Consider the following 24810-nt stretch of genomic DNA (forward strand, 5'->3'; position numbering starts at 1 on the left):
CACATTGAGAATGTTTATTAAAAGGAAAAAAAAATCTTAGACATTTCCTTCAGTTTCTGAAGTTGGTACTTTATAAATGTTTTCGTAATAGTTTTTCTGTGTATTATTAATTACTGCGATTGATAATTTTGAATTTAAAAACAAAAATAACAGTTGAGATGTTAACAAGTATCTGTTAATAAATTTATTTTGACATAAAGGTTTCTTTCTTTCTCTCATATTCTTCATTTGCTTCTTAGAGAATTTCTGGGAAGAGGAAGAAAACTTTATACAACTGTTTTTTTGACTCATCTGTCCAGGAGAATAAAGGTTATCTGCATAGGATTAAAACCCCAACCATTCACCTCTGATTTTGTGTGAACTGTGTAGGCTTCCCATATCCAACATACGTCTCTATGAAACCTGGGACAGTACTGGGCTTTTTAATTTTAATCAAAGTATATAAATAGCTTAAAAGTAATATGCTAATATAGCTTAATGTTAGATAGTCTTGCAGGACTTAATCAGAAGCATATCAGTCATATGCACCATTTCTCTCACAACTGTCATTCCTGGAGCCAGTCATTTTCTGTTCTTTTTACTGTTTTATTTCTTATTTTATTTCTACCTTTCAATGTAACATACTTGTGCTACTGTTCCTAGATTTTTCAGTTTTAGAAAGTATGTATTTCCTGCTTTGGAAGATGAGAATTAGCTCTTTGACACTCATACCCATGCCCACGCTCATCCTCTTAGTGTTGGTATATTGCAATATTTTGGTAAATCAGAATTTGTTTATATGATTGACTATTATTTAGTCTTTCCTGGCATTTATAAATTGCAACGTTTTGTGTGCTCCCAGTTTTTGTCTACTTCTTACTAGTTTAACTCAAGCTTATTGACGGCACTGTAAAATCTTCTCGGTATTGTAATATGGTCATACACACCACATGATCTATCAGTTTTTCTCTAACACCTCCCCACCCTGTGCCTCTTAGTTTCCTGTCTTCTTCTAATGAGGACTGATTGCACTTTAGGCCCACTAAATAAATAGCAGTCATGTTTTAATTTACTTTTATCATAATCTTGGGAATTTCCTTCGTTTCTCTCCTGCATTAACCTGTTTTCTGGGTCTTTTGTTTTCTTCTTCCTCGGTTTACTTTCTCATTTTGGCAGATGCAGTCTTTTTCTGAGAAAAGGATACAAGGGAAATAATTTTTGAGACCTTGTAGATCCGATAAAGTCTTCTCTTACCTTACTGATAATATAGCTATATTTATACATTCCAAGTTGAAAATCACTTTTTGCCAGAATTTGGAAAGCATCACCCCATTGTTTTCTATAGCACTCACTGGTTTTTAGCCTGGGCTGCAGGATCATTAGAATCATTTGGGGAATTTTGACTGATGCCTAGGCTCATCCCCTAGATATTCTGATTCAATTAATCATTACTTTTTCACAGATCCCAGGGTGATTCTAATGTGGAGTCAAGGCTAAAAACTCCATGCCTTTATCTTTTCCACATGGTGTTGAGGCCCATTCCCTTGCTAGTTGCCCTTTCTCAGCAGCAGATCTGTTTCCCCCCAAGCTTTTACGATTGTTTCTTATTGATTTGGTATTGCTGGTGTTTGGGAATTTTACTGAATATTGGTGTGAAATTTTTTTTCTCATTGTGCTGGGCACTAGGTGGGCTCTTTTTAATCTAGAAACTCATTATTTTGAGAAAATTTCTTATGTTTTAAAAAATTCTCTATTTTTTCCTGTATTTTTTTCTGGAACCCTTATTTGTTGAGTGTTGGACTCCCCTGGATGATCATCTGATTATCTTGTTTCTATACTATTTTCATTTCTGATATTCCGTGTTCTGGAATCTTTTTTAAATTTTATCATCCAATGAATTTTTGTTACAATTTTATTTCTAAGAGTTACTTTTTTATATGGTTCATCATTTTCGTAACAGTCATTCTTTCAAGTCTGCAATTTTTTTTTGGTGGGGGGGGGAGCTTCTTGCACTGTTTGTTTCCTTCATGGGCCTTTGTGTATTGTTCTGATCTTTGTCATTCCTCAAGCAATATGTCACTCTTAGCTGTGTATTCATATTTAAAAATGAAAGCCTAAACATTTTTTTAACAGCCAACTTGAGGGCTTGTTGGTGGTCTGGTCTCCCAGATATGTAGGTGTTTGTAGGGTGTTTATGCGGGTAGTCTGCTAAATTTTGTGTCTGTGTGCCCCCCGTAAGGACTCCCCTAACAAATTCTAAGTTCAGCATAAACATAATTGAAATGTACATTGTTGCTAACATATCAGCTTTTGGAGGATCGATTTTATTGCTTTTGTTTTTATGCTATGTGTGCAAGTAATTTGAGTCCTTTGTATAATTTATCTAGAGAAGACCTTTATGCTTTTTTACAGGATAATAGAGTTTTATACTTTTTCCTTGATGACTTTGTTATTTAAATGCCATATCTGTTAATAAAAATACAGACTTCACAACTATAGCATTTTTAATTACCTGTGGCAAAATTATACAGGTTGTATCAACTGAGAGCAACATTATATTAAATATCTGTGTAGACTCAGTCACATTACATACAAAAAACTACAATTGTAGCATAGTATAGAAGATTAGTTTATTTTTAAAAGTTTTTTTTCCTTTTCGAATTTTGTGATTTCTGGTTTTTGTAATACAAAAGAATATATTTACTCTTCTAAACTAGGGATTTACAACTTTCATTGAATAGGTGCTAATAAACATTTTCTCCAAGACTTAATGCCCTGGAGAAAATGCATTGCTAAGAGTAGGCAGTGCATTAATTCTATTGGAGGTGATGGACAAGAGGAGAGTTTTTATGTGGCATGAGCCAACTTGTAATTCTACTATAGTAAACAACTCGTTGGGTAGTCAGTTTTAAATTTTAGTTATGAGATATAGAAAAAATGAAAAACAAAAAATTTAGGAGTTTCTAAAATCTTATTTTGATACAATTTAAAGTTATACAAAAGTTGTAAGAATAGCACAAGGAACTTCCTTATTATACTCTTAACCCAAATTCATCAATTGTGAAATGGTCTTTTAAAGTTAATTGTTAACTTTGCCCTTAATAAATATTTTTGAGCTGCTATATATGAAATATTTAATATTTGATCAAATTATAAGTTTTAAAATATTGTGAATTCATAATATGGAAGAATTTTATTTGAAAAATTTAAAGATTCCTCTGACTTGCTACTAAAGCTACATTGTAATTTGATTTATCTGTCATTTCTTTTTTGCCTCTTCCAAAGTAGATTTAGATTCATGTGTTTCTGCTAAAAAAGGGTCTAAAAGAGACTTGAATGGTCCTTAGTGTACTTCATTTTAATATCCTTTACATCTTTTAAGCTTATTTGTTAGCAGTGGTAATGACTTTGGAGTATGGGCAAATTTTAATAAGATAGACCCATTCTTTAAAGTGGAAACTGGTAATTTTGTGATATGGAGGAGAATCTTTCTACCTTGTTGCTGCTACCTATATGCTATTGATATATGTATGTAATTGTCAAGATATATTTTTCACCCATTTGGCTATAAGCAGCATTTTAAAATTATGAAACTGTCTTTTATAAAGATTTTGATATATATTGGAAGTTATAATGACTGGTCTACTGTAAAATTCTTTATTATTTTTTTTTTTGCAGTGGAATAATAAGCAGAAATATGTTTTTATTTAAGAAACCATTTTTTAAATTTATAGCTGCTATTCCAATGGTAAACCTTGACTGATGGCATGTGTTTTACCAGAGTTTTATAATCTTGTGTGTTTCACAGCTTGGGCAGCACTAAGGCACTTTGGTTTTATGTAAAGTTTGGTTCAAATGATTTTAATTTTAACCTCTAAACTTTTTGTACTGTCTTGTTTTTTGTCTTTAATATTCTTGCTGCTATAAACAATATTTTATGTTGTATTTTAACTTTTTTTCTAGTTCAAATTAAAAAAATACTTTTTATCAGTTATATAAAATTGGACTATTATTAATTTTTCTATCAGTCTAAAGTTACATTTCCCAAACTATGTTCTATGGAATCCTAGTTATGACAGAGGAAATGCTATATGCTACAGAGCCCTCTCAGTGAGTCACAGTGCCCATACTATACAGAAGAGCTTTGAGAAGGTCTTTGGTAAAGACATTTGTTAGCTTTGTTAAAACTGGTTTTCCCCAAATTTATATGACCATAGAACTTTTGTATTTTTGTTTGTTTGTTTGTTTGTTTGTTTGCTTTAAAAGACCAGCTTACATTACTTGGCATCATTTTTCTACTCCCTCCTGGAAAGCAGATGATTTCTCTATATCATGTCAGTTTTTTGTTGAGTGTAGAGTTAGGTTTAAATCATTTACTGCAGTGTTTTTCAAAATGTCTTTTATTTACACTTGGGAGAATTAATAAATGTTTGTTATTTGAAAAAATTATGTGATCAAGTAAATTATATATTTTTGCTAGGTCATAGACATATAGTACTTGAAAATTCTTACATAGTATAATGGTTTTCAAACTTTCAAAAAAAGTAATGGAAGTTTTATTTTCAGAGTTCCTAATGGATATTTTAAAACAAATATGTAAAGTAGATTAAAAACAGTTTAAGGAGAGAAGCTGGTTTAGTTGAAGTGTGTTAACAGGCCTTGAGGCACTGAGGAACCCCACTGACATAATCCCTGAGTTATTTAGCCTCAGGGTCAGCAAAGAAGACCCGCAGGTCAAATCCCTATACCATCTGTTTTGGTAAGATTTTATTAGGACACAGCCAATCACATACTTCGCTATTTTATTTTTATTTATTTATTTTTATTATTATTATTTATGCCTACAGGGGCTGGTCTTTGTAGGTGGTCTCCCATCCAAGTACTTAACCAGGCCTGATCCTGCTTAACTTCTGAGATCAGACATTGGGCTTGTTCAGGGTGGCATAGCCATAGACCATAGACCATGGACCATGGTGCAAACCCAGAACCTTCTGTGTGTAAAGCAGAAGTGCTAACTGCTACACTATGGAAGCACGTCCTCATACTTGGTTCTTTTAGCTCTGCAATAGCAGAATTGAATAGTTGCAACAGAGACTTATGGCCCACAAAACTTAAGATATTTGCTCTCGATTTTTTTAATAAGAATTTGCTAATCTCTCATTAATCTCTCCCTCTAGAGATTAGTTCTCAAAACATGAGAATAAGAATGTTAAAATATTAAAAAAAAATAAAAAAGGAATACTATATTTTGTTTTATTCATAGTAACCCATTCCTGGATTTATAGAGTTAAGTGCTTTGCTATCTGAATCCCTTTTATGGCAACCTAAGCCTTTTTAAAATTACTGTTTTTACTAAAGAAAGAATTAGTCGTTATTTTAAGTTAATTTTGCTATTTATAGAGTGATTTCAAGCAAGCTGTTTAAAATGGTAAAATTTCAAAGACTGGAAACATGTTTTTATAAGAAAATGTTTTTTTAGCATCTTTTTTTCTTATCGAATTTTTTGATTCAATAAAAATTTCCAAGAGTAATTTTGGAGCTTTACAGAAATTTTCTTACTGTTAAATATTGCTTCTTTTGCAACTAATACATTGCATATGGTGGTTTGCAGTGGTATCATTGGTCGTAGCAGAAAAGATTTCAATAGATACTTACTCAACTTCATTGCTGCCATGCCTCTCGTAAGTAGAATTCTTTAAAAATCTTTACACAGGAAAAAAATTGTATTTTACTAAAATCTTTAAGGATGTTTCTATTAAGTTATTTAAAGAGTTATGATACAAAGTTCCTATTTTGAATTAAGTTTTGTACCTTATAGCAGAATATTTCAATGTAAATCTTTACACTCAATAGAAAAATGAAAAGGAATTATCTTTGGTTTAATTATACGTATGTGGATGAATTTTTTTAACCTTTAGGCCAAGGTTTCTCTAACATTTAGTAGCATCTCACTAAATGGCAGTAGTATCCTTTCCTCAATGTGACAACCAAAAGTGTCCCCAGACATTGCCAAATGTTCAATGAGGGCTGAGTTTGGGAGGATGGGGTATGGCAGCAAATTCACCCTGATTTAGATTTATTACTTTAGGCCATAATATTATAGTAACTTGACCTACTAATGTAACTTAAGTGAAATTGGAATGTATTATCTGAATTTATTACAATAAACGTAAGTGGTTTAAATAAGTAATTTTCTTAGCTTGATTCTTCTAATTTATTGGCACTCTAAGAATTTTAGTACTTTAAATGTAGGAGTAAAAATGAGGAGCTTGATTACAAAGGCCAATTAATTAGATTATATGTCACATTTAATAAAGCTTGAAGATGGACATGCATAATTTTAGACCGTAACAAAATTGAGATAAGTAGCTTAGATAGCAGTCAAGAATTGAGATTTAGCAGAAGACAGTGTTTTCTTGAGAACAATTTTATATAAATGTGACTTTGGACCTATGGAAGAATTAGAAGAATTAGTTTTAATATAAAGGAAAAGAGTAATAAATACGACTGTAGAAATAATCTGGAAAATTAGTTGATCTAAGACATACTACTTTTTTAAATAAATACAAATGCAGTATGTTAAGAATTCATTGTCTAGGATCGTAGCACTGGTAGTAGGAAACTAAAGATATAAACACAAATGTCAGTACTCCTAAAAGCAAGTCCTTTACCTTAGATAGAAAGGTGATGGATTTGGCTTTTATTTTTATTTACCCAAAAAGGTAACAAGATGCTTCTCATATTTAATGATATTAACATATTCCAAAATTCCAAGTAAAGTTTAACAAATCAGGATAATATAGCCAATTGCATTTGGTTTAGCATATTCTCTTTGTATCTTTGTAAATTTTAAGTAAAACAGAACTGAATTATATAAATTTGGACTATCAGTTTAAAAAATCATAGGATTTGAGGACATAGTCAGTGATAGAGAAATAAATTATCGTTTAGTAAGTAGAAATGAAACAAAACCAATAATATGTTTGTTTGTTTTAGATCTCTCTGATTAATAACTTCTTGAAGTTTGGGTTAAATGAGCTCAAACTGTGCTTCCGAGTAAGGCTAACTAAATACCTCTATGAGGAGTATCTCCAGTAAGTGATAACCTATTTTATATTAAAAATACTTAAACTGAACAGTTATACTTATGATATTGCGATGTAGAAGTTTTTCTTTTTTCCTGGTTTTTCAAGAAAATTGTCCCTAGAAACACGGAAAGACTCAGGTATTTGGCATCAAATCCTGGCTCTTCCATTAACTGGCAAGTCATCCTTTTCTGGACTTGCATCTTCTGTTTTAAAATGAATTAGGAGAATCTTTGGGATCTCTTCCACCTCCAAACTTTTCTGTTTCTATTCAATATTTGAACTATGTAGTATTATGTGAATTTTTAAAAAAGCATTTGTTTCAAAGTCGTTTTCTTATTGCTATTTTAGAGCTTTCACGTATTATAAAATGGGAAATCTGGACAACAGAATAGCTAACCCAGACCAGCTGCTTACACAAGATGTAGAAAAATTTTGTAACAGTGTAGTTGATATGTATTCAAATCTTAGTAAGGTAAGTTTCTCTCTCTTTTTTTTTTTATTATTTGTTAATTTGCTGAATTTCTAATCTAAGCAAATTCACATAGAATTGATTTATATAATAGCAGTATATAAATATTTAATACTTTTATAAGAGAGTTATAATAGTTTTAACTACAGTTATTTAATTTTTTATCTTGTTTTTATAAGGTACTTTGGCCAAGAACTGAGAATTTAGTGTCTTATAAAGATTTCATAAGAATTTTGCAGGCTGATTTTATTTAAACAACCGACAAAGTTTTATCTCGTGACCCATGTACTTTTGGCCCTTGTTAGCAATTGATGGTCAGTCTGTGTTTCCAATCCCACATCTGTAACACCAGGCTGGGACTTTTTCCTGCCACTTTCTCTGTTTCAGTACCTCTAATTTTAATAGATCATTTAAGTAATAGTGAAAAAATATTCATAAGATATTAATTTATTTCAGTTTTTTAAATACTATTTCCCCCCCTTCCCAGAATATTGCCAAAGCTCTTGACTCCAATATAACAGGCCTTAACCGGTTTTCTTCCTGCTAATTTCCTCAGTTCTTATTTATCTTACTCAGCTTGTTTCACCACCCTTAGAGCTTTGGCTAGTCTTCTCATTAAGCCATCTTTTTTTTGCCATTACCTCTTACATTAGAAAGGACATGTAGTGGGCACCTATAAGATTATCTACCTAGCATTCTTTCCCCTCTTCATCTCAGATGCTTATTTCTAACTTTAATCCACATGACTGCCCTTGGTCTGGGGTGGGAGTTTGTCTTAGGACCATTTATAATATCTCTGTCTCTGGCCACAATTGATCCACATATCTGTTCTTGAGTCAAAAACAACAATAAAAACTCACCGCCCTCCACTCTCACCCCTCCCAAAAAAACCCATATACAAGAGGCTGGTTCTCATTGTAAAAATAAGAATGCTCTTGCTTCAGGCATGTGGATGGAGGGGGGATGGGCAATTCTTAGAAAAGTATATGTATCCACAAGAACTTCCCCCTTTGTGATAGGCCCACTACTAAGATGCCTTTTCACTTCATACCAAACTTTATTCTTTATTCAGCTTTCCAGAAGCCTTTGCTAACTGATTCTAGACTCTAGGAACTCTGACAACTACAAATTGTTCAGCAATTCAGCTTTCTTTTCTGCTCTCATTACCACATTTTAAAATTTGTTCTGTATATGTGTGTGTGGCAGGGTATTTATAAAAGTTTTCATGTAATTCTGGAGACATGTAGTCTTTACATCTTGGCACTTGAGCAAATTTGTGGTTCAGGTTTTATCTTATCTGCAGTAGGGTAAAGTATCAACTTAATTGTGTTATGCACTATAATATATTTGTTTTTTAAATTAATTGAACTCTGACTTAAATTATGAATCATTATTTTTATCAATAACTTTTAAATGTACTTGAATTTTACAAGTATGTCTAAATTCTCGATAACTTATAAGGCAAAAAAGAAAAGATTCATCTTAGTACAGGCCAATTAATAATCCATGCCACCTTTCCTAGTAATAATGCAGACATTAGTTAGAAAGAGGTAGCTATAGACTTAAGTGAATGAACACAATTTGGGTTTCTCAAAAAACACTTCAAAAGAAGTACAACTTTTGGTATGTCAGTTGAGCCTTCTCTGTGTGAGGAGCAGTGCATTAATGTATTATTTTAGTTGTAGAAGTTTACATTTTACATCAGAAAATTAGATTCATATAGATGTGATAAAATAATTGAATCAAACAATGTTAAGAGCAAGAAGAGCCTCTCATTTTTACAGGTGAGGATATATAGAAGCTAGAAAAGCTGTTAGCAGATTTGAGGTTACAACTCAGGTCATTTTGTTCAGTGTCTTTGCATTGTCTTGGGAAATTACTTAGTTGCTAATGATTAATTATCACAGTAGAGCTATCTTAGTTGATGGAAAGCAATAAATGTTTTTCCCACTTGATGGTCAGTCGACATTGGTCAAGCTGTGTCCATTTTAAGTTTCTTGAGAATAAAACTGTCTAATGCATTTATTGATCTACATGTTATTACAGTACATTATACATAATGGGAACTCTACATGTTGACAATTATGTGTTAAATGTTGAATAGCATTTTGTATTTAACATATATTAGTTTTCAATCTAGGTAACATAGTTCTTTTTAATATTGTATCTTCGAATATTTATTTTACAGCCATTTTTAGACATAGTTTTGTATATCTTCAAGTTAACGAGTGCAATAGGAATTCAGGTGAGTTTACTTTTATTCTGTCTTTTAAATCACTATAATGCTGTACTGTGAATAGCTGGATACTTTATAAGAATTTTTATATAGCTCAAGAATATATTTTTATAAGATGTACCTAATAAAATCTGGTTATAAAATAATAATGTACTAGAGATTTAAAAATCATTCTAATTAGCCTTTACATTTTCTTTAAATCATAAACTTGGAAAATTTTTGTACAGTTTAACATCAAACATACATGTACTTACTGTGACAAAGTAATGTCTAAAAAGAGATTTGGAGATAGCCATTTTAATGTGAAATTTGAATGTTAAGCTACCAGGAATACCTTTAGAATGGCTATATGAGTCTCAAGAATATTTTGTAAGAATATAAATGATTGATTCGCCCATGAGCCTTATTACCCTGTCTCTCTGATATTTCCGTTGGTAAGAATGACCTTTAATTTTTCCTGCATAATCTCATTGAAGTCTAATTTTAGTCATTTAATATGTGATGTTATTATATATTTATGACACAATCACATGATAGTGTGGTTGCTTTATATAAATAGGGTGGTTGCTTTATGTAAATAGGGTGGTTGCTTTATGTGTATGTCTATGCATTGTAGTTGATTAATAAATAATTTATATAGGAGTCTTTGTTTTTTTTCCAAAATGCTGAGCATAGCAATTTTTTATTTCAATTTTATTATGTACCTTCCTAACTTTTAAAGCTGTTTTGTGATCCAGATTAAATCTTTCTTATTACATGTTTTTACTGTAAGCAGGTGAATAGGGTCAATTCTTTTTGTCTCTGTTATAATATTTTTATGGTACTTACTACATTTTTATAATACTTACGTATATTTCTAGTTCTGTTATCTGATCCTGCATTTCTTGAAAGTAGAAACTATGTTTTAGTTATCTCTTTGCGCATGCTTGCAGTAATTGTTGAAATACATTGACTCAGTCATATTTAATTAAAAATTTTTTGAATACACACTGTATTCCATACATACTATTCTGGATAGTAGGAATAAAAAGATGAATAAAATGTAATTCCTGCCGAAGAAGGATTATGATCTGGTGAAGGAGATAGTCAGGCAATTAGAATGTAAAGTGATAAGTCCAAATAATAGAAGTTTGATTAAAGTATTTAGTGTCCAGAAGAATTGGAGGTGATATTTGAGCTGTTTTGAGGAGGACCAGTAGGCATCCATTAGATATGTTAGGTTTGCTAAACATAAGAACATGTTCAGGAAACAGTTCTTTCAGTATGGGAGAATATAGGATATATATGGGCATGAGTGAAGTGCCTATGATGAGCTTGTAAAGGTAAGCTTAGAACTTCACTCTTGAGATGGTCAATGTGTGATGAAGTCACTTACCAAGTTAGAGAGAATGGAGCTGGAAGCAAGATGTATGAGAATGGAAAGACAGATCAAGCTTGTTTGGGGGAATTAAGCTTGAGGTTCTACAGAGTAGTGAGGTGAAGATGAATAGTACTTACTTGGAAATAATGTCTTGGATTCTTAGGAGTAACCAGACTAGAGATTAAAGATTGAGAGAAGAGAGCTAAGGAAGAAACCTCAGGGAATATTAACATTCAAAGAGAAGGTGAAAAAGAGGTCTGAGAGTTATTGTGGAATCTTAAGAAAATATCCAAAAGAGTTCCATCGGTGCCATAGAAAGAGTGATGACTGAAATTAGAAGTTTTTGGGTGAACATATTTGGGGAAGTTAGGGGATGAACTGCAGTGGTGGGAGGAGTAGATGAGTAGTAAAATTATAAAGCTCCAGTGTGTGTGTATTTTCCCAGAAAAGAAATAATTAAGAGGAAAAGATAAGTCAAAAGATCCATTTCTTTCCAAGTCACTGAGTTAATTTTAGAAATTGTATACGTTGCATTCAGTAAATTTATTAAATATACTTGAACTTCGTGTCTTTCTCTCACAATAATAATAGGGCCCAGCAAGCATGATGGCCTACCTGCTTGTTTCTGGGCTATTCCTAACTCGACTTAGAAGACCCATTGGTAAGATGACAATAATTGAGCAAAAGTATGAAGGGGAGTATAGATATGTTAATTCCCGGCTCATCACAAACAGGTAAGGAAAAATGTATTAAATATATTAAAGATTCATTTTTATGGATATCGATGTCCTATAAGTTGATGCCAAAACGTTTAGGGACATTGTTACTGAAATTGTGTCTGTGTGTATTTACCTCTTCTGAAAAGACTCATTACGAAGGCTATTAATTTTGTAACCCTTTTTTTTTAGTTAACTATGTTGTATCCCTGATTCAGCTCTTTATGTTGTTTATTAACTAATTTTCTCTTAATTTTATTTTAAACATAGTCAAAATACAATTCAGATTTACTTACAATACTTAAAAGAAAATTTTGTTCCATTATCCTAAAATATTTTTATTTGAGACTATGTTTTGAATACTTAGTAATTCAGTCTCACTGTATGTGTCTCTATTTTCCAGACAGTTTAAAAACCCAAAATAGGACAAAAAAGTACTATGCTTTCGAGCCAACCTAATTCCAAAATCTTTGTCCTCTACTTATCACTTGTATATTTTTTGACTTTTGGCAAGTTATTTTTAGCCTCACTTTTGTTTATAATAGTTAAATAACATAGGGTTATTGTGAGGATTAACCATTAAATATATATAAAGCTTCCAGCATAGTTTTTGGTATGTAGCAGATGCTTAATAAATTTCCTCATATGTTGATGTCAATTTTAAGTCATTTTGAGGGTCCTAATATTTATTTACTACCTGTAGGTATTTACAAAATTACTTAGGAAATTACTCTTTTAACAATTTCCTTTTCTTTTATTTCCTTGAATTGCTAAAATGGTACCAATTTTAAATTGGGTTTTGTGCTCTAGGGAGACAGAGGGATTAGACAGTTGAGTGGAGAGGTGATTTGCCGAGTGAGTGAAAGATAGCATCAGAATTCTCTCTATTGCAAGATACAGAAAACCTGACTCAGAGGGCTCCAACAATAAGGATATTTACTACTTCACATAAGAACTCTTAAGATAAAGTAGTTCCAGCATGGTCAAGGCTCCAGATCTTTGTTTTTCTCTTGGCACTGCCCTCCTTTGTATGTTATCCCCTTCCTCAGGCTGTTTTCTTGTAATCACAAGTTGTTAAAAGCAGTTCTCACTAGCCCTCCTCCCCTGCAAAAAGTCCAAAATAAAAATGGGCCATCTCTTCTACTATCTTTACGAGAGCAAGGAAGCATTCCCAGAAGCCCTACAGCCGACTTTTCTTTATATCTCATTGGCCCAAATTATCACTCCCTCATGCCTAAAACAATATATAGCAAAATGATTGGCTTAGACTGTTTGAAACTCATCCCCCGTGGATGGGCTTGAGGTCATTCTAAACCATTTAGATACACAGAAAAGGATAGATAACTTTAAGAAAATCAGGGTTCTCTTGGGAAAAGGACAAGGAAGGGACAGATGTTGGATAGGCAGCCACCAGTACTATAGGATGTTTTGTCCTTTCACGTTCCAGAGTGGGGAAGTAGAATTCTCGCCGCATCTTCCTCCACAGGCTTAAATGTGCAGAGGAGGTAGAAGGAAGTAAGAAAAGTAATTATAGGTGTAGAATTTTGTTTCTTAAACTGGGATTCTGGTATGTTGGTGCTCTGTATCATCGTGTCAAGGGAGCCGTGAAACACAAGTCAAACATGATGATAGATCTTTATGAAAAGTTAATTTTTTACTTAAAGAGATTGAAGTAGGAACTGCCTTGCTTTTATGATGAAAAAAAAATACAAGTACATTTTGGAGTAGACTATAAAATTCAGAGTTTAAAGGGAGAAAAAGACTTTAAATAAATATTAGGTGTTTATTGAAGGCTGTTTTAACAGTGCCTTCTGGACTCCTATGTAAATTTTTACTTTACTGTAATAGATACTTTGATGGGAGATTTACATCATACTGAATAGAGTGGAAAGACTAGACTTTGGGATCATATGTGAGTTATAATCTCAGCTGCTTGTCTTGCTACCTGTATGACTTCCACAAATTTACATAACTACACTGAACCTTTCTTTATTTATAGAAATGCCCATTTATTTCTAGTCAAGATCCTTATGACCTTTGTGGACCCATTCAAACCAGTTCAAGAAAACTGAAGTCGTGAAGACTTGTTGGTGGGGTTCTAAGAATAAGAATGACTATGCAGCTAGGCCTCCTGAGAGTTGGCACTGAGAAGCTGTCAGGACTTAGTTTGGTTTTCTCTTTTTCAGAGGCTGTATGTCATGGCATCACTACTATCTAGCTTTTGTTTTCTCCTTCCTTTCTTCTACTGTACTCAATTTGTACTCAATTCCTTTATTCTACTGTACTCTATGAAGGCTGTCCCAGCTCTCCTTCCCTATGTATCATGGCAACTTCCTTCTTATTTTTTATTGTTTTATTTAAATTTCTAAGAATTAGCCCAGCACATTTTCAGCCAGGCTACCTATGGCACATGCATCACAGACTAGACTGTGATCCAATCAGATATGTATTCCTGTGCTCTGAGCTAGGCACAGAGTCTCAAGTACAGACCATGACTTGAGACGTACCTGGTAAGGTCTTAATCACAAAATGTTTATTTAAATTCCGATATTTAGTCATCATATACTATATTTCATTTATTTTTCAGGCTTAAGTAACATTCAAATTAATTACCAAATTATTTTTTTTAATAGTGAAGAAATTGCCTTTTACAATGGGAACAAAAGAGAAAAGCAGACAATCTACACAGTCTTCCGAAAGCTGGTAAGACAACATGTTTGAGTCTCACGTATTTATATAAAGATTTTTTATTTTGGCCTAGACCAAAATATAAATATATATCTTTAATTTTTAAAGTATTCATTTTTAAATAGCTATAAAAGATTTTTGTAATGTGTTTTCATAAAAAATATGGGACTAAAACTATCTTATCAATATATTAAGTTGCTTAGTTATTAAAATTGGTAGATTTATTAAAATAATGGTCAGTATATTATTGTATAGATAAGAGTCTTATTTAGTGATTAATTTAGTGATTTCTATAGAAAATTTGTTCCTATAACATTCATGAAAATACTGTGACGATTAGATTAGGGGTCAGCAAACTTTCTGTAAAGGACAAGATAGTACATACATAGTTTAGGCTTTTGAGGCTGTATGGTATCTATTGTAGCTATTCAACTCTACCACTCAAATGTAGCCATATGCTATATATAAGTGAATGGTTGTGGCTATGTTCTGATAAAATTTTATTACAAAAATAAATAGCAGGCTGGATTTGGACTGTGGGCCATCGTTTGCTAACTCTTGAATTAGAGTATAAACATTGTTTCTTGTGAAAACTATACTTCAGTTTTTATTTACTTGCTACCTGGAAAATTTGAATTCAAGTAATTTTATTATTCATTCAAAAGATGTCGAGTACCATCTAGGTGCCTGTTTGTTTGTTCTAGGTGCTAGTGTGATAACAGTGGTAAATGTAATGTCAAAATCCTACCTTTATGGAGCTTAAACTTTAGTGGAAGCTGCTGAAATTAAAAATATATTTGAAACGATTTAAAAAGATTAAAGTGGTTGTCATTTAAAATTATTTCATAAATTGGATTTTTGCTTTATTTATATTTAGCATGACTGAACTTTGATAGTGATCACTAAAATATGTTTGAGGTAATTTTCCAGGAGACTGCATTTCACCCCCCCTCACTCTTCATGTGCTTGGTTATACTTATCTTTAGATTTCAGCTCCAAAGTTAACATCTTGCTGAGGCCTCGTCTTCTCTGATTGGTCTGTCTGAAACAGCCTTTACTAGTTATTTTCCATTTTAATAATTTGTTTCCTTAAAAGCATATATTGCAATTTGTAATTTTCTTGTTTGCTTAATAGTTTGTCTCTTTCATTAGAATGTAAACTCCATGAGCTAAGGGGCCTTGTCTGTTCTATTCATTGTTATATCTCCAGCATTGAGCACAGCATATGACACATGGAATTCACTGGATAAAAGTTCCAGCCATTGTTCTTTTGCAGAAGATAGTAAGAGCAAGGTACCTTGTTCTTAGGAAACCCCCATTTTAGCGGTGGAGACAAACATGCAAACAACTAGATATTTTATATGATTTCAGATGGTAACGAATTTTATAACCAAAAATAAAATGGAATCAAGTGGTAGAGTATGATGGGAGCTGTTGCCTAGCTATTTTTAGCGAGGATGGCAAGAATGTCTTTCTTGGGGAGGTATTATTTTATAAGAAACCCACATCAAGTGGAGGTTAGTCATAACATCTACATATCTAGGAAGACTATTCCTGGCAGAGGGCCAGAAAAAAGCCTTAAGGCAGGAACAGGTTTGAGAAACTAGTATTTCTGGAAGTCAGTGAGATGGAACAGAGTAGAAGCAGATGAGGTTTAAGATAGAGCCCAGTGCCAAATCATGCAGGACTTTGAATAATCCGATAGCTGGAAAGTTGAGAACATTAAAAATATAAAATAAAAAACACTTTTAGATTTCTAATTTTGATATAATACATGCTCATTATGACTACATTGTCATTGTACCATTACATGCAAGGGACACCATAGTAACATTTTTTATGTAATTTCCATTCTATTGGTATAAAAATGGTTTCATGAAGTGTTCAGTACCTGTTCTGTGAGCAGCATTGTGCTCTATGAATTGTGATGTACGGTACAAGCAGAAATCATACACACTCAGTAAGTATTTGTTAAATAAATGTACATTTTCTTTTATTCTCATGGTAGATTCATTTTTTAATACATAGAAAATAAGTATTTTTTTTTTGTTCTTGCTTTCTGCCAGGTGGAACACCTACATAATTTCATTTTGTTTCGGTTTTCTATGGGCTTCATTGATAGCATAATTGCCAAATGTAAGTATGCTTTAAAAGAGATGGTGGAATGAGATTTGTGGAAAAAGTAAAGTATTGTTCATATTTTAATTCTTAACTATTTTGTTTCAGATCTTGCCACTATTGTCGGTTACCTAGTTCTCAGTCGTCCTTTCTTAGATTTATCTCATCCTCGACATGTCAAGAGTACGCATTCAGAACTTCTGGAGGTAAAGTAGTATTAATAAAAATAATTGAAATTCATATATAAAATTACATAAAACCTAATTTTTAATCTTAGAAATATAAGTGAAAATTAATATATTTTTTTTCTGTTTAAGGATTACTACCAGAATGGAAGGATGCTTTTGCGAATGTCTCAAGCTCTGGGTAGAATAGTTTTGGCTGGCCGTGAAATGACTAGATTGGCTGGGTAAGTAAGACTAGTAATAATGAGCAATTGCAGAGAATAATTTTTTAAAAACACAGTCTTTAGTGATTGTGCTTAGTTGAGGTTAAGATCAGTGACAATTGATGCTACTACTTCTAGAAGCCGGGTTTGATAAAGAGTTAAGGAAGGTTATTTCCCTTACAGTGAACTGTTCATATTTCCTTGAGATAATTGTTTTGAGCTTTAAATTAGATTAGTGGTTCTCAAGCTGTCTACTCCATGGACAGTGGTATTCAGTAAATTGGGAATTGTTGAATCATGACAGTTCTTAATTCACAGAAAATTAACTTAATGAGTAGAATCTTCTTATTTGAACTTTTTGTTTCCCACCATACATTTTTTCTTAGGTCTTTGGTACTGGCAACCTAGCAAAAGATGAACAAACATGAAGTTGATTTTAATGGAAAAAAAATGGAAAGTTACCTTGTGGTACCTGTAGGTACAATTGTAAATGTGGTCATATTATCTATTAAAATCGTTCTTAGACCACAAAGTGTAATTTAATATTTTGGTATTTAAAGCTCTAGTATAAAATGCTTGGTATGGTATGAACAACACTATAATGTAAAAAAGTCATCTGGAGAAATTAAGATCTTTTTCAGGCCTGTGATTTGTCTCTGCACATTTCTTCTTTATTCCTTCTTCTCTCCTGTGACAGTGAAGGTCTTAATGGCAAGATGGAAGAAGTTGTAAACTACTGTGTTGCGTCTCTTTCACTTGAGAATGCTGAAATCCTTCCTATTTGATAATAGCTTTGTGCCTTTATAGTTCATGGCATATGGGGTGCTTCTGTTCCTTTATGAGATTGCTCCTTGTTATTTACAGAAAAATCTTCTTTCGCTTCTCCGATGTAGAGTGCTTTCTCTTGGACCATAATGTCTTTTCTATGTGCCTCAACTTCTTTTCATTAGTTTCAATTTCTATCTATTGTCACAGTGAGTTCCATATAATATTAATAACACTTCATCTTTTCTCCTCTTCAGAATATGAAAGAGAGAAATCTTCCAAATTCTTTCACATTTGCAAGGAGGTAGCATTCATTTGAGATATATATATGTTAAAAACCTTCCTCAGATAGAAGACTGTCTTTATACAACGCTTTATAGCTCAGTCCAGTGGGAACTCAGGGTCCATACCTCTTGGGTCTAAAGAATACACTACTATTATTCCTTTGTAGTAGCTATTAGAAACGTCTTTAAAATTCTAGTGGCAAACAACCTTCTTAACTTAGCTATTAAGTAAGTATCTGTTGAGGTGGGAATCTTTTGAAACCTCTTCCCTTATCCCCACGTTTCTGCTCTCCTGCTGAAGCATTATAGTAAAACATGTATACTATCACTAATACCTTATACTGATGAAAATTCTTTTAGGTTATTTCATTTAAACTAAGTTATAATTTTAGAAACTTCAGTTAGATTTGTATAATATAAAAGATATAAACTTACACAACGTCATATGTCAATTTCATCTCAAATAAATAAAATAAATAGACATGCTGGCCTTTGGAGATTTGATAAAGCTTTTTTTAAAATTTCAGTTTTACTGTTCGGATTTCAGAATTGATGCAAGTACTACAGGATATAAATCATGGAAAATACGAACGCACAATGGTCTCACAACAGGAAAAGGGTAAATATAAACATTAGGTCACATAGTTTTTGCTGACATAGTATGATGCTTTAATATTTATTTTCCATTTAAGGTATCGAAGGAGCACAAGCCATTTCCTTGATACCTGGTGCTGGAGAAATCATCAATGCTGATAACATAATAAAGTATGTATCGAAAAAGGTTTTTTAGCACCATAAACATTTGTTAAACTACATAGTACCCTTTTCTTTTAGCTGCCTGTGCTTTGTGTTTAATATAAAATTATCCTCTTTTTATTAATTTCCTCCGTAGATTTGATCATGTTCCTTTAGCAACGCCAAATGGAGATATCTTGATCCGAGACCTTAACTTTGAAGTAAGTTTTTAAATGATTGTATAATAGCTTAATTGATCTTCAAGATGTGAAATGAAAAATGGGTGTTCGAAGAATCAAAATAATTTTGAAGCTTAACTTAGTCTCTGAATTCACAAAATTGCTTTAAAAAAGTGTTTAAATACTTAGAAATCTTATTTTTCTTAATTGAAAGGATTTTAAAGTTTCAAGTGTTAATATAAAAATATATTTTGCAAAGCCATTGCTAGTGCAACTGAGAAACTGAATTTTAAGTTTTATTTAATTTTAGTAAATTTGATCTTAAGTAGCCACATGTGACTAGTGGACAGCACAGCTCTAGAATTCCTCTCTCTACACCTGTGTGTACGGCCTTCTGTGGTTTGTTTTATACATGGGATTCTTTTCAACTGTTTTCATGGAAAGAATGTTGTCTGATAGTTTATAAAATAAGGTATATAATTATTGGATTTATTTTTAAATTGTTATAATCTTTGGTAAGTCTTCAGTTATTTCTACTTTTTTAAGGAACCATAAATGAAAACTGTTAGTTATGCAGAGTACTTTGAACTTAGTCAACAATGAGCATTGTATATTATATTCATTTTAAAGCCAAGAATCATGAGATGAAGTAGAGAAAATGTAAATGTAGTTGATAAATATTGAATGACTATAATATTACAGTTACTTCAGTCAGTTTGGTGTGCTCCCTTGACATAGTAGGTAGCCACCCATCAGGCTTGATTTTATAAATAAAACAGAGATCAGAATCCTATATCTGTTACATTTCTAGTAGCTCCTTCATTTAAGCCTCAACCCAAGGGTAAAACATGCCATAAGATTTCTCCATTGAAGAATCCTCTTGGTCCTCTTTTCCACTTTCTTCACTCTGTCTTAATGCAGAAATAGATTACACCAACAATACAGACATGCACATGGCTTAAACATAACAAGAAGGGATTTGAGATCTGTATGTACAGCTACATGGAGTAGATAAGATTATGGTTCTGGTCTGTGATATTATTTACTCACTTTATTATAATGTTACCACATTAAAGATCTTGCTTTCTTTTCAGTCCAAAAGCCCTTCCCTTTAAAGCCCTTATGTTTGAATTTCATATACTTCTAGCTAGAGCCTATTACTTCACTTCTGTAATTTCAAAAAGGCCCTTGGTTTTTTGCCCTTATTTTGGTTTCATTTGGAAAGTCTTATTTGAGTACCCAGTTATGTCTTGTACTTTGTAATCATATTCCATACCACCTGTTGTTTATCTTGTTTTGTTTCCTCCTCCACTGGGAGCCGTGTTTTGACTTCTGTCCTTTCGGTCTACTGTAATGAATTCCTCTTCTGTCTCTTTCTGACTTAAGGTATTTTAAGTTAGACCTGGCTTTTCTCATTTATTTTGTCTTTACTTTGTTTTTGTTTTGTTTTGTTTTTGTTTTTAACATAGCCTTCCTTTATTTAACAAACATCTTTCAGTTCTTTGTAACTATCAATTTTCTACCCATCTGGCTTACTTGAAAATAAGGATTCCTTTCTCCTGCATAGAGGCGTAGTAAAACAGACTTGGCCACCAAAAACAAATGTTTCATATGTTATGATTAGTTTTTCTCAGGTTACATAATAACTAAATAATATAAGCTTATTTGAGATAGGAGATTTTATACCTTATTCCTATGTAAACTCCCCAGCATTTATCTAAATGTAGACTGAAGAGACCCTAAGAGATAACAACTTGTAAGTCATATATAATGTGGATGTTAAAATAGTACTTTGTAACTTATTCAAATTTTTACCTTTTTAGTAAAGGCATATTTGTAGCATATAAGAAGCCTATAAATTTTCATAAATGGCATTCTTTTATATAATTTCCCTTTTACTTAAATCATATTTATGTGTAGTTTTTTTTTATTTATTATGGTAAATTCATAGGAAGTAGGATTTATCAAGAAGTGTTATTTCTGAGTAAATAACTGCTAAAAATGTGGTGGCCGAAAGCATTCACTGCTCCATTAAACCAATCCAGAAACCTCAATAATACAGTATTATTAAGAACTCAGGTTATCAGTGAAAGTTACTCTTGGTTTTTAATCTTAATTCAACTCAGGAAAAAAATACATTTTTATAAATCTTTAATATGGAAAAATCATTACTGGCTTACCATGACTGATGTCATAATCATAAGTTTTGTCCAACATTCTCAAAAGCCATGGAATAAAAAAAGTTAATGTTGGATTTAAAACATTTGAGCATAGGAGAGTCTAGTTATTATTTTTACACATCATTACAAACTTGGTTTGGGTGTTTCCTGGTATATTGCAACAAATAGTGTGGAGAAGTATTGGATACCAGTGTCACAATGGGCAGTTAGGGGCAGAAAAAAATATGTCACTGACATTACTCAAATAAAGCATAGTAGTGTGGAACCATTTAATTAATAGCTCTGAACTGTAGGAACACCTAAGGACATCACTTATAGTAAAGTAAAATTATTATATAGAATCTTGCATTATCAGGAATATTCATTATATTCAGTTTTACAGAAAAAGGAAATAGATAATTACTCATACAGAAGTCATCTAAATGAGTCTTTGAAATAATTTCTCAGAAAAAGGGACAGTTCATTCATCTAGAAAAGTCATTTAGAATAGTTTATTCTCTTAATATTGATGTGTATAAGGTGTGATATTTTATTATAGACCAACTATGTGGTAAGCCAGTTAGGGTAATTCTCAGCCTTTTTATAGAGGTTCATTTTTTTCTCTTTTATTGTGGTAAAATATACATAACACAAAATTTAACCCTTCTAACCATTTTTTAGTGTACAATTCATCAGCATTAAGTACATTTACAATGTCATATAACCATCAGCACCCTCCATCTCTAGAACTTTTTCATCATAACAGACAGAAACTCTGTACCCATTAAACAATACGTTTCCCTCCTTCCCTAGCCCCTAGTAACCTGTTCTACTTTCTGTCTCTGGGGATATGACTACTCTAATTGCTTCATATAAGTGGAATCATGCAATATTGGGCCTTTTTTGTCTGGCTTATTTCGCTTAGCATAATGTCTTCAAGGTTCATCCAAGTTGTAGCTTGTATCAGAATTTCATTCCTTTTTAAGGATGAATAACGTTCCATCATATGTATATGCCATGTTTTATTTATCCATTTATCCTCTTGGGTTACTTTCATTTTTTGGCTATTGTGAATAATGCAAATGGTTCTCCATTTCATCAGAGTAGAAGCCAAATTCTTTTCAGTGGCTTACAATGTAGAATTCTCCTGCCACTATCCTAACCGCTCCTACTTACCTCTCTGAGCTCATTTCCTACTTCTTTTCCCTCCTTATTTTCTCTTGCCAAATCAGCCTCCCTTATTCTTTTTTTTTTTTTTTTTGAATTAAACAGGTATGTTTCTGCCTCGGTGCCTTTTAATTTGCTTTTTTTGTGGATAGGGTGGGGCTGGAATAATCTCCTTCCAGATAAACTCCTAATTCACTCCTCTCAAAGTTTTGCCCAGTTGCCTGGCCTGACCACCTTAGAAGTGTGACCTCCCCCACCTACTCCCAATATTCTTTACCCTAATCTGTTTTTTCTCTGTAACAAATTTTCAGACATATTATTTAATTCGGTCATTTATTATACTTATTCCTTATTGTACATCTTTCCCACTAGAATGTAAAATGGTAAGGAGAGGGTTTGGGGCTTTTTTTTGGTTTTGGGATTTTTGTTTTCCTATTCTAATGTAGCTCCATTGCCTGGAATGGAACCTGACACTGAGAACTTAGTAAATATTCACCGAATTAAATAATAGGAACCTCAGGCTTGACAGTTAAAAAATTGTCAAAGGCTGGTCCCCACAGCTGGGATAACTCATATCTTCTTGTCCTTCTTTCCTACTGTGTACATTGCTGTGCAACGTGAGCTAAGTTATAACTCCAGGTTCTAGTAGTCTTCATAGGATTGATTACCATGTAAGATCTTAAGTTTAGAACTTAGCCACTCTTTTTACTATTTATCATTTAACTCTATTGTTGTAGAGCAGTTTGGTAGCATTAGTAAATATAATGCACATATACTTTGATCCAACACTTAAAATTTCCAAAGAATCTGATCTATAGAAACGTTTCTCACTAGTGCATAAATTTGCTCACTGACTCAGAGGTTTATTGCAGTATTAGCTAAGAGCAAAACAAAATGCAGATGAATTAATATTTAACAAAAAGAGAGTATTTAAATAAATTATGGTGCATCCTTACTATGGAATATACTGCAAACATTAAAAAAAAGAATGAGAGTAATCTGAATACACTGACCTAGAATATATGTGATATATTGTTAAACAATAACAAATGTAGAACATATGTAGTATGATTCCATTTTTAAAAGAAAATTATGGATACACACATTTTAGTGTTTTCAAGAATTCTCAAATTTTGTAAGCTTTAGCTCTTTGTATTCTGATTGAGATGAAGTTGATAATATCAATAATGATTTTTAACTCTTGTGTAGAAAAAAATTTGCAGCTCTCTGCCAGCGTTAATTTAATATCATGCCTAGGAATGCTACATTTTCCAGGATTTGATATTTTCAGTGATCAAGAATTACTATATTTTGTAAATGGAAGTACCACTACTAAAAACAGAATACTGTAAATAGAATGATGTCATTTGTTTCCAAAGACTTATCGATATATTAGTGCAATGCAAAAATAATAAGAAAAGCGAGATATTTTGTGGCAAACTTTGGGGTTAAAGTTAGGATTATAATCCACGAGTTATCTCGGGGTAAACACTGCAGCTGCAAGCACTACTAATGAGTATTCTTAAGGCAAATGGGAAATGGGTTAAATTTTTTAAAAGTGAGTAAAATTTGAAAGTAAACAAAAATAAAGGGTCCTTTCAACCATACCATCCACTGCTTCTACCTAATATCACATTTCTAGAAAGCTAATCATTAGTAGAGAACTCTAAGTAAATGTTCATTGCATATATATTCATTCTATTTAATTAATTCATAGACCGGTTTTCTTTCAGGTTCGCTCTGGGGCCAACGTTCTAATTTGTGGTCCAAATGGCTGTGGGAAGAGTTCACTTTTCCGTGTTCTTGGTGAAGTAAGTACAAATCAGCCTCAAAATTTGCAGTCTTATTTTGCCACATGATCTGCTACATCATGGAATTTACAACTGCTCCTTTACATCTCTTTTTTTCCCCCCCAATAGTTATGGCCTCTTTTTGGAGGACGTCTAACTAAACCTGAGAGAGGAAAGTTATTTTATGTTCCTCAGGTAAGACCTTTCTTGAGTTATTTTGTAATCTTTAATATAAAGCTATTTTTATTTAAGAATTCACTTGTAATGATTTTTGCTCTACTGCTATCAGAGACCTTATATGACTCTTGGAACACTTCGAGACCAAGTGATATATCCAGATGGAAGAGAAGATCAGAAAAGGAAGGGGATAACTGACCTTGTAAGTAAATATTTATATTCGACACCTGCTGAAAATAATTTCAGATTCTTTTCATTAATTATAATTTCCAAGATATGGTAAGATACGAATCACTTTGCTTAAATATGACTTGATGAGTATTTAACCTTGTCTTGGAACTATTGTTTTCTCATTGGCCTTGCCCTTTAATTACATGTAGTAGTGTTATCCTCTTTAAGCTACTAGATATATTTTGTCAGAGTTAGTATAGATAGGAAGTAAAGGATTCGGGGCTACCTTTGTGCCACATTATTTTGTGAAATGTGCCTCTTTAAATGATATTGGCAATAGA

At 32.3% G+C, this 24810-nt stretch overlaps 1 protein-coding gene across 3 annotated transcripts in view; it reads left to right on the forward strand.

Moving 5' to 3' along the window:
- The window catches only part of ABCD3 (ATP binding cassette subfamily D member 3), a 64712-nt gene that overhangs the window by 30186 nt on the left and 9716 nt on the right, over nucleotides 1-24810 (forward strand). For 2 of the 3 annotated variants that reach the window (XM_016158447.2, XM_016158449.2), the window contains 15 exons: nucleotides 5591-5660; nucleotides 6976-7073; nucleotides 7416-7539; nucleotides 9725-9781; nucleotides 11724-11866; nucleotides 14482-14551; nucleotides 16603-16672; nucleotides 16763-16860; nucleotides 16972-17063; nucleotides 18619-18710; nucleotides 18784-18856; nucleotides 18984-19047; nucleotides 24065-24142; nucleotides 24251-24316; nucleotides 24411-24500. In XM_016158447.2, the coding sequence (XP_016013933.2) occupies nucleotides 5591-5660; nucleotides 6976-7073; nucleotides 7416-7539; nucleotides 9725-9781; nucleotides 11724-11866; nucleotides 14482-14551; nucleotides 16603-16672; nucleotides 16763-16860; nucleotides 16972-17063; nucleotides 18619-18710; nucleotides 18784-18856; nucleotides 18984-19047; nucleotides 24065-24142; nucleotides 24251-24316; nucleotides 24411-24500 (1285 nt within the window). The remainder of the gene's footprint in view (nucleotides 1-5590; nucleotides 5661-6975; nucleotides 7074-7415; nucleotides 7540-9724; nucleotides 9782-11723; nucleotides 11867-14481; nucleotides 14552-16602; nucleotides 16673-16762; nucleotides 16861-16971; nucleotides 17064-18618; nucleotides 18711-18783; nucleotides 18857-18983; nucleotides 19048-24064; nucleotides 24143-24250; nucleotides 24317-24410; nucleotides 24501-24810) is intronic. The other variant, XM_016158448.2, reaches the window with a different exon arrangement.

This window comes from Rousettus aegyptiacus, unplaced genomic scaffold, assembly GCF_014176215.1.
Source record: "Rousettus aegyptiacus isolate mRouAeg1 unplaced genomic scaffold, mRouAeg1.p scaffold_m13_p_1, whole genome shotgun sequence".
Lineage (NCBI taxonomy): Eukaryota > Metazoa > Chordata > Mammalia > Chiroptera > Pteropodidae > Rousettus > Rousettus aegyptiacus.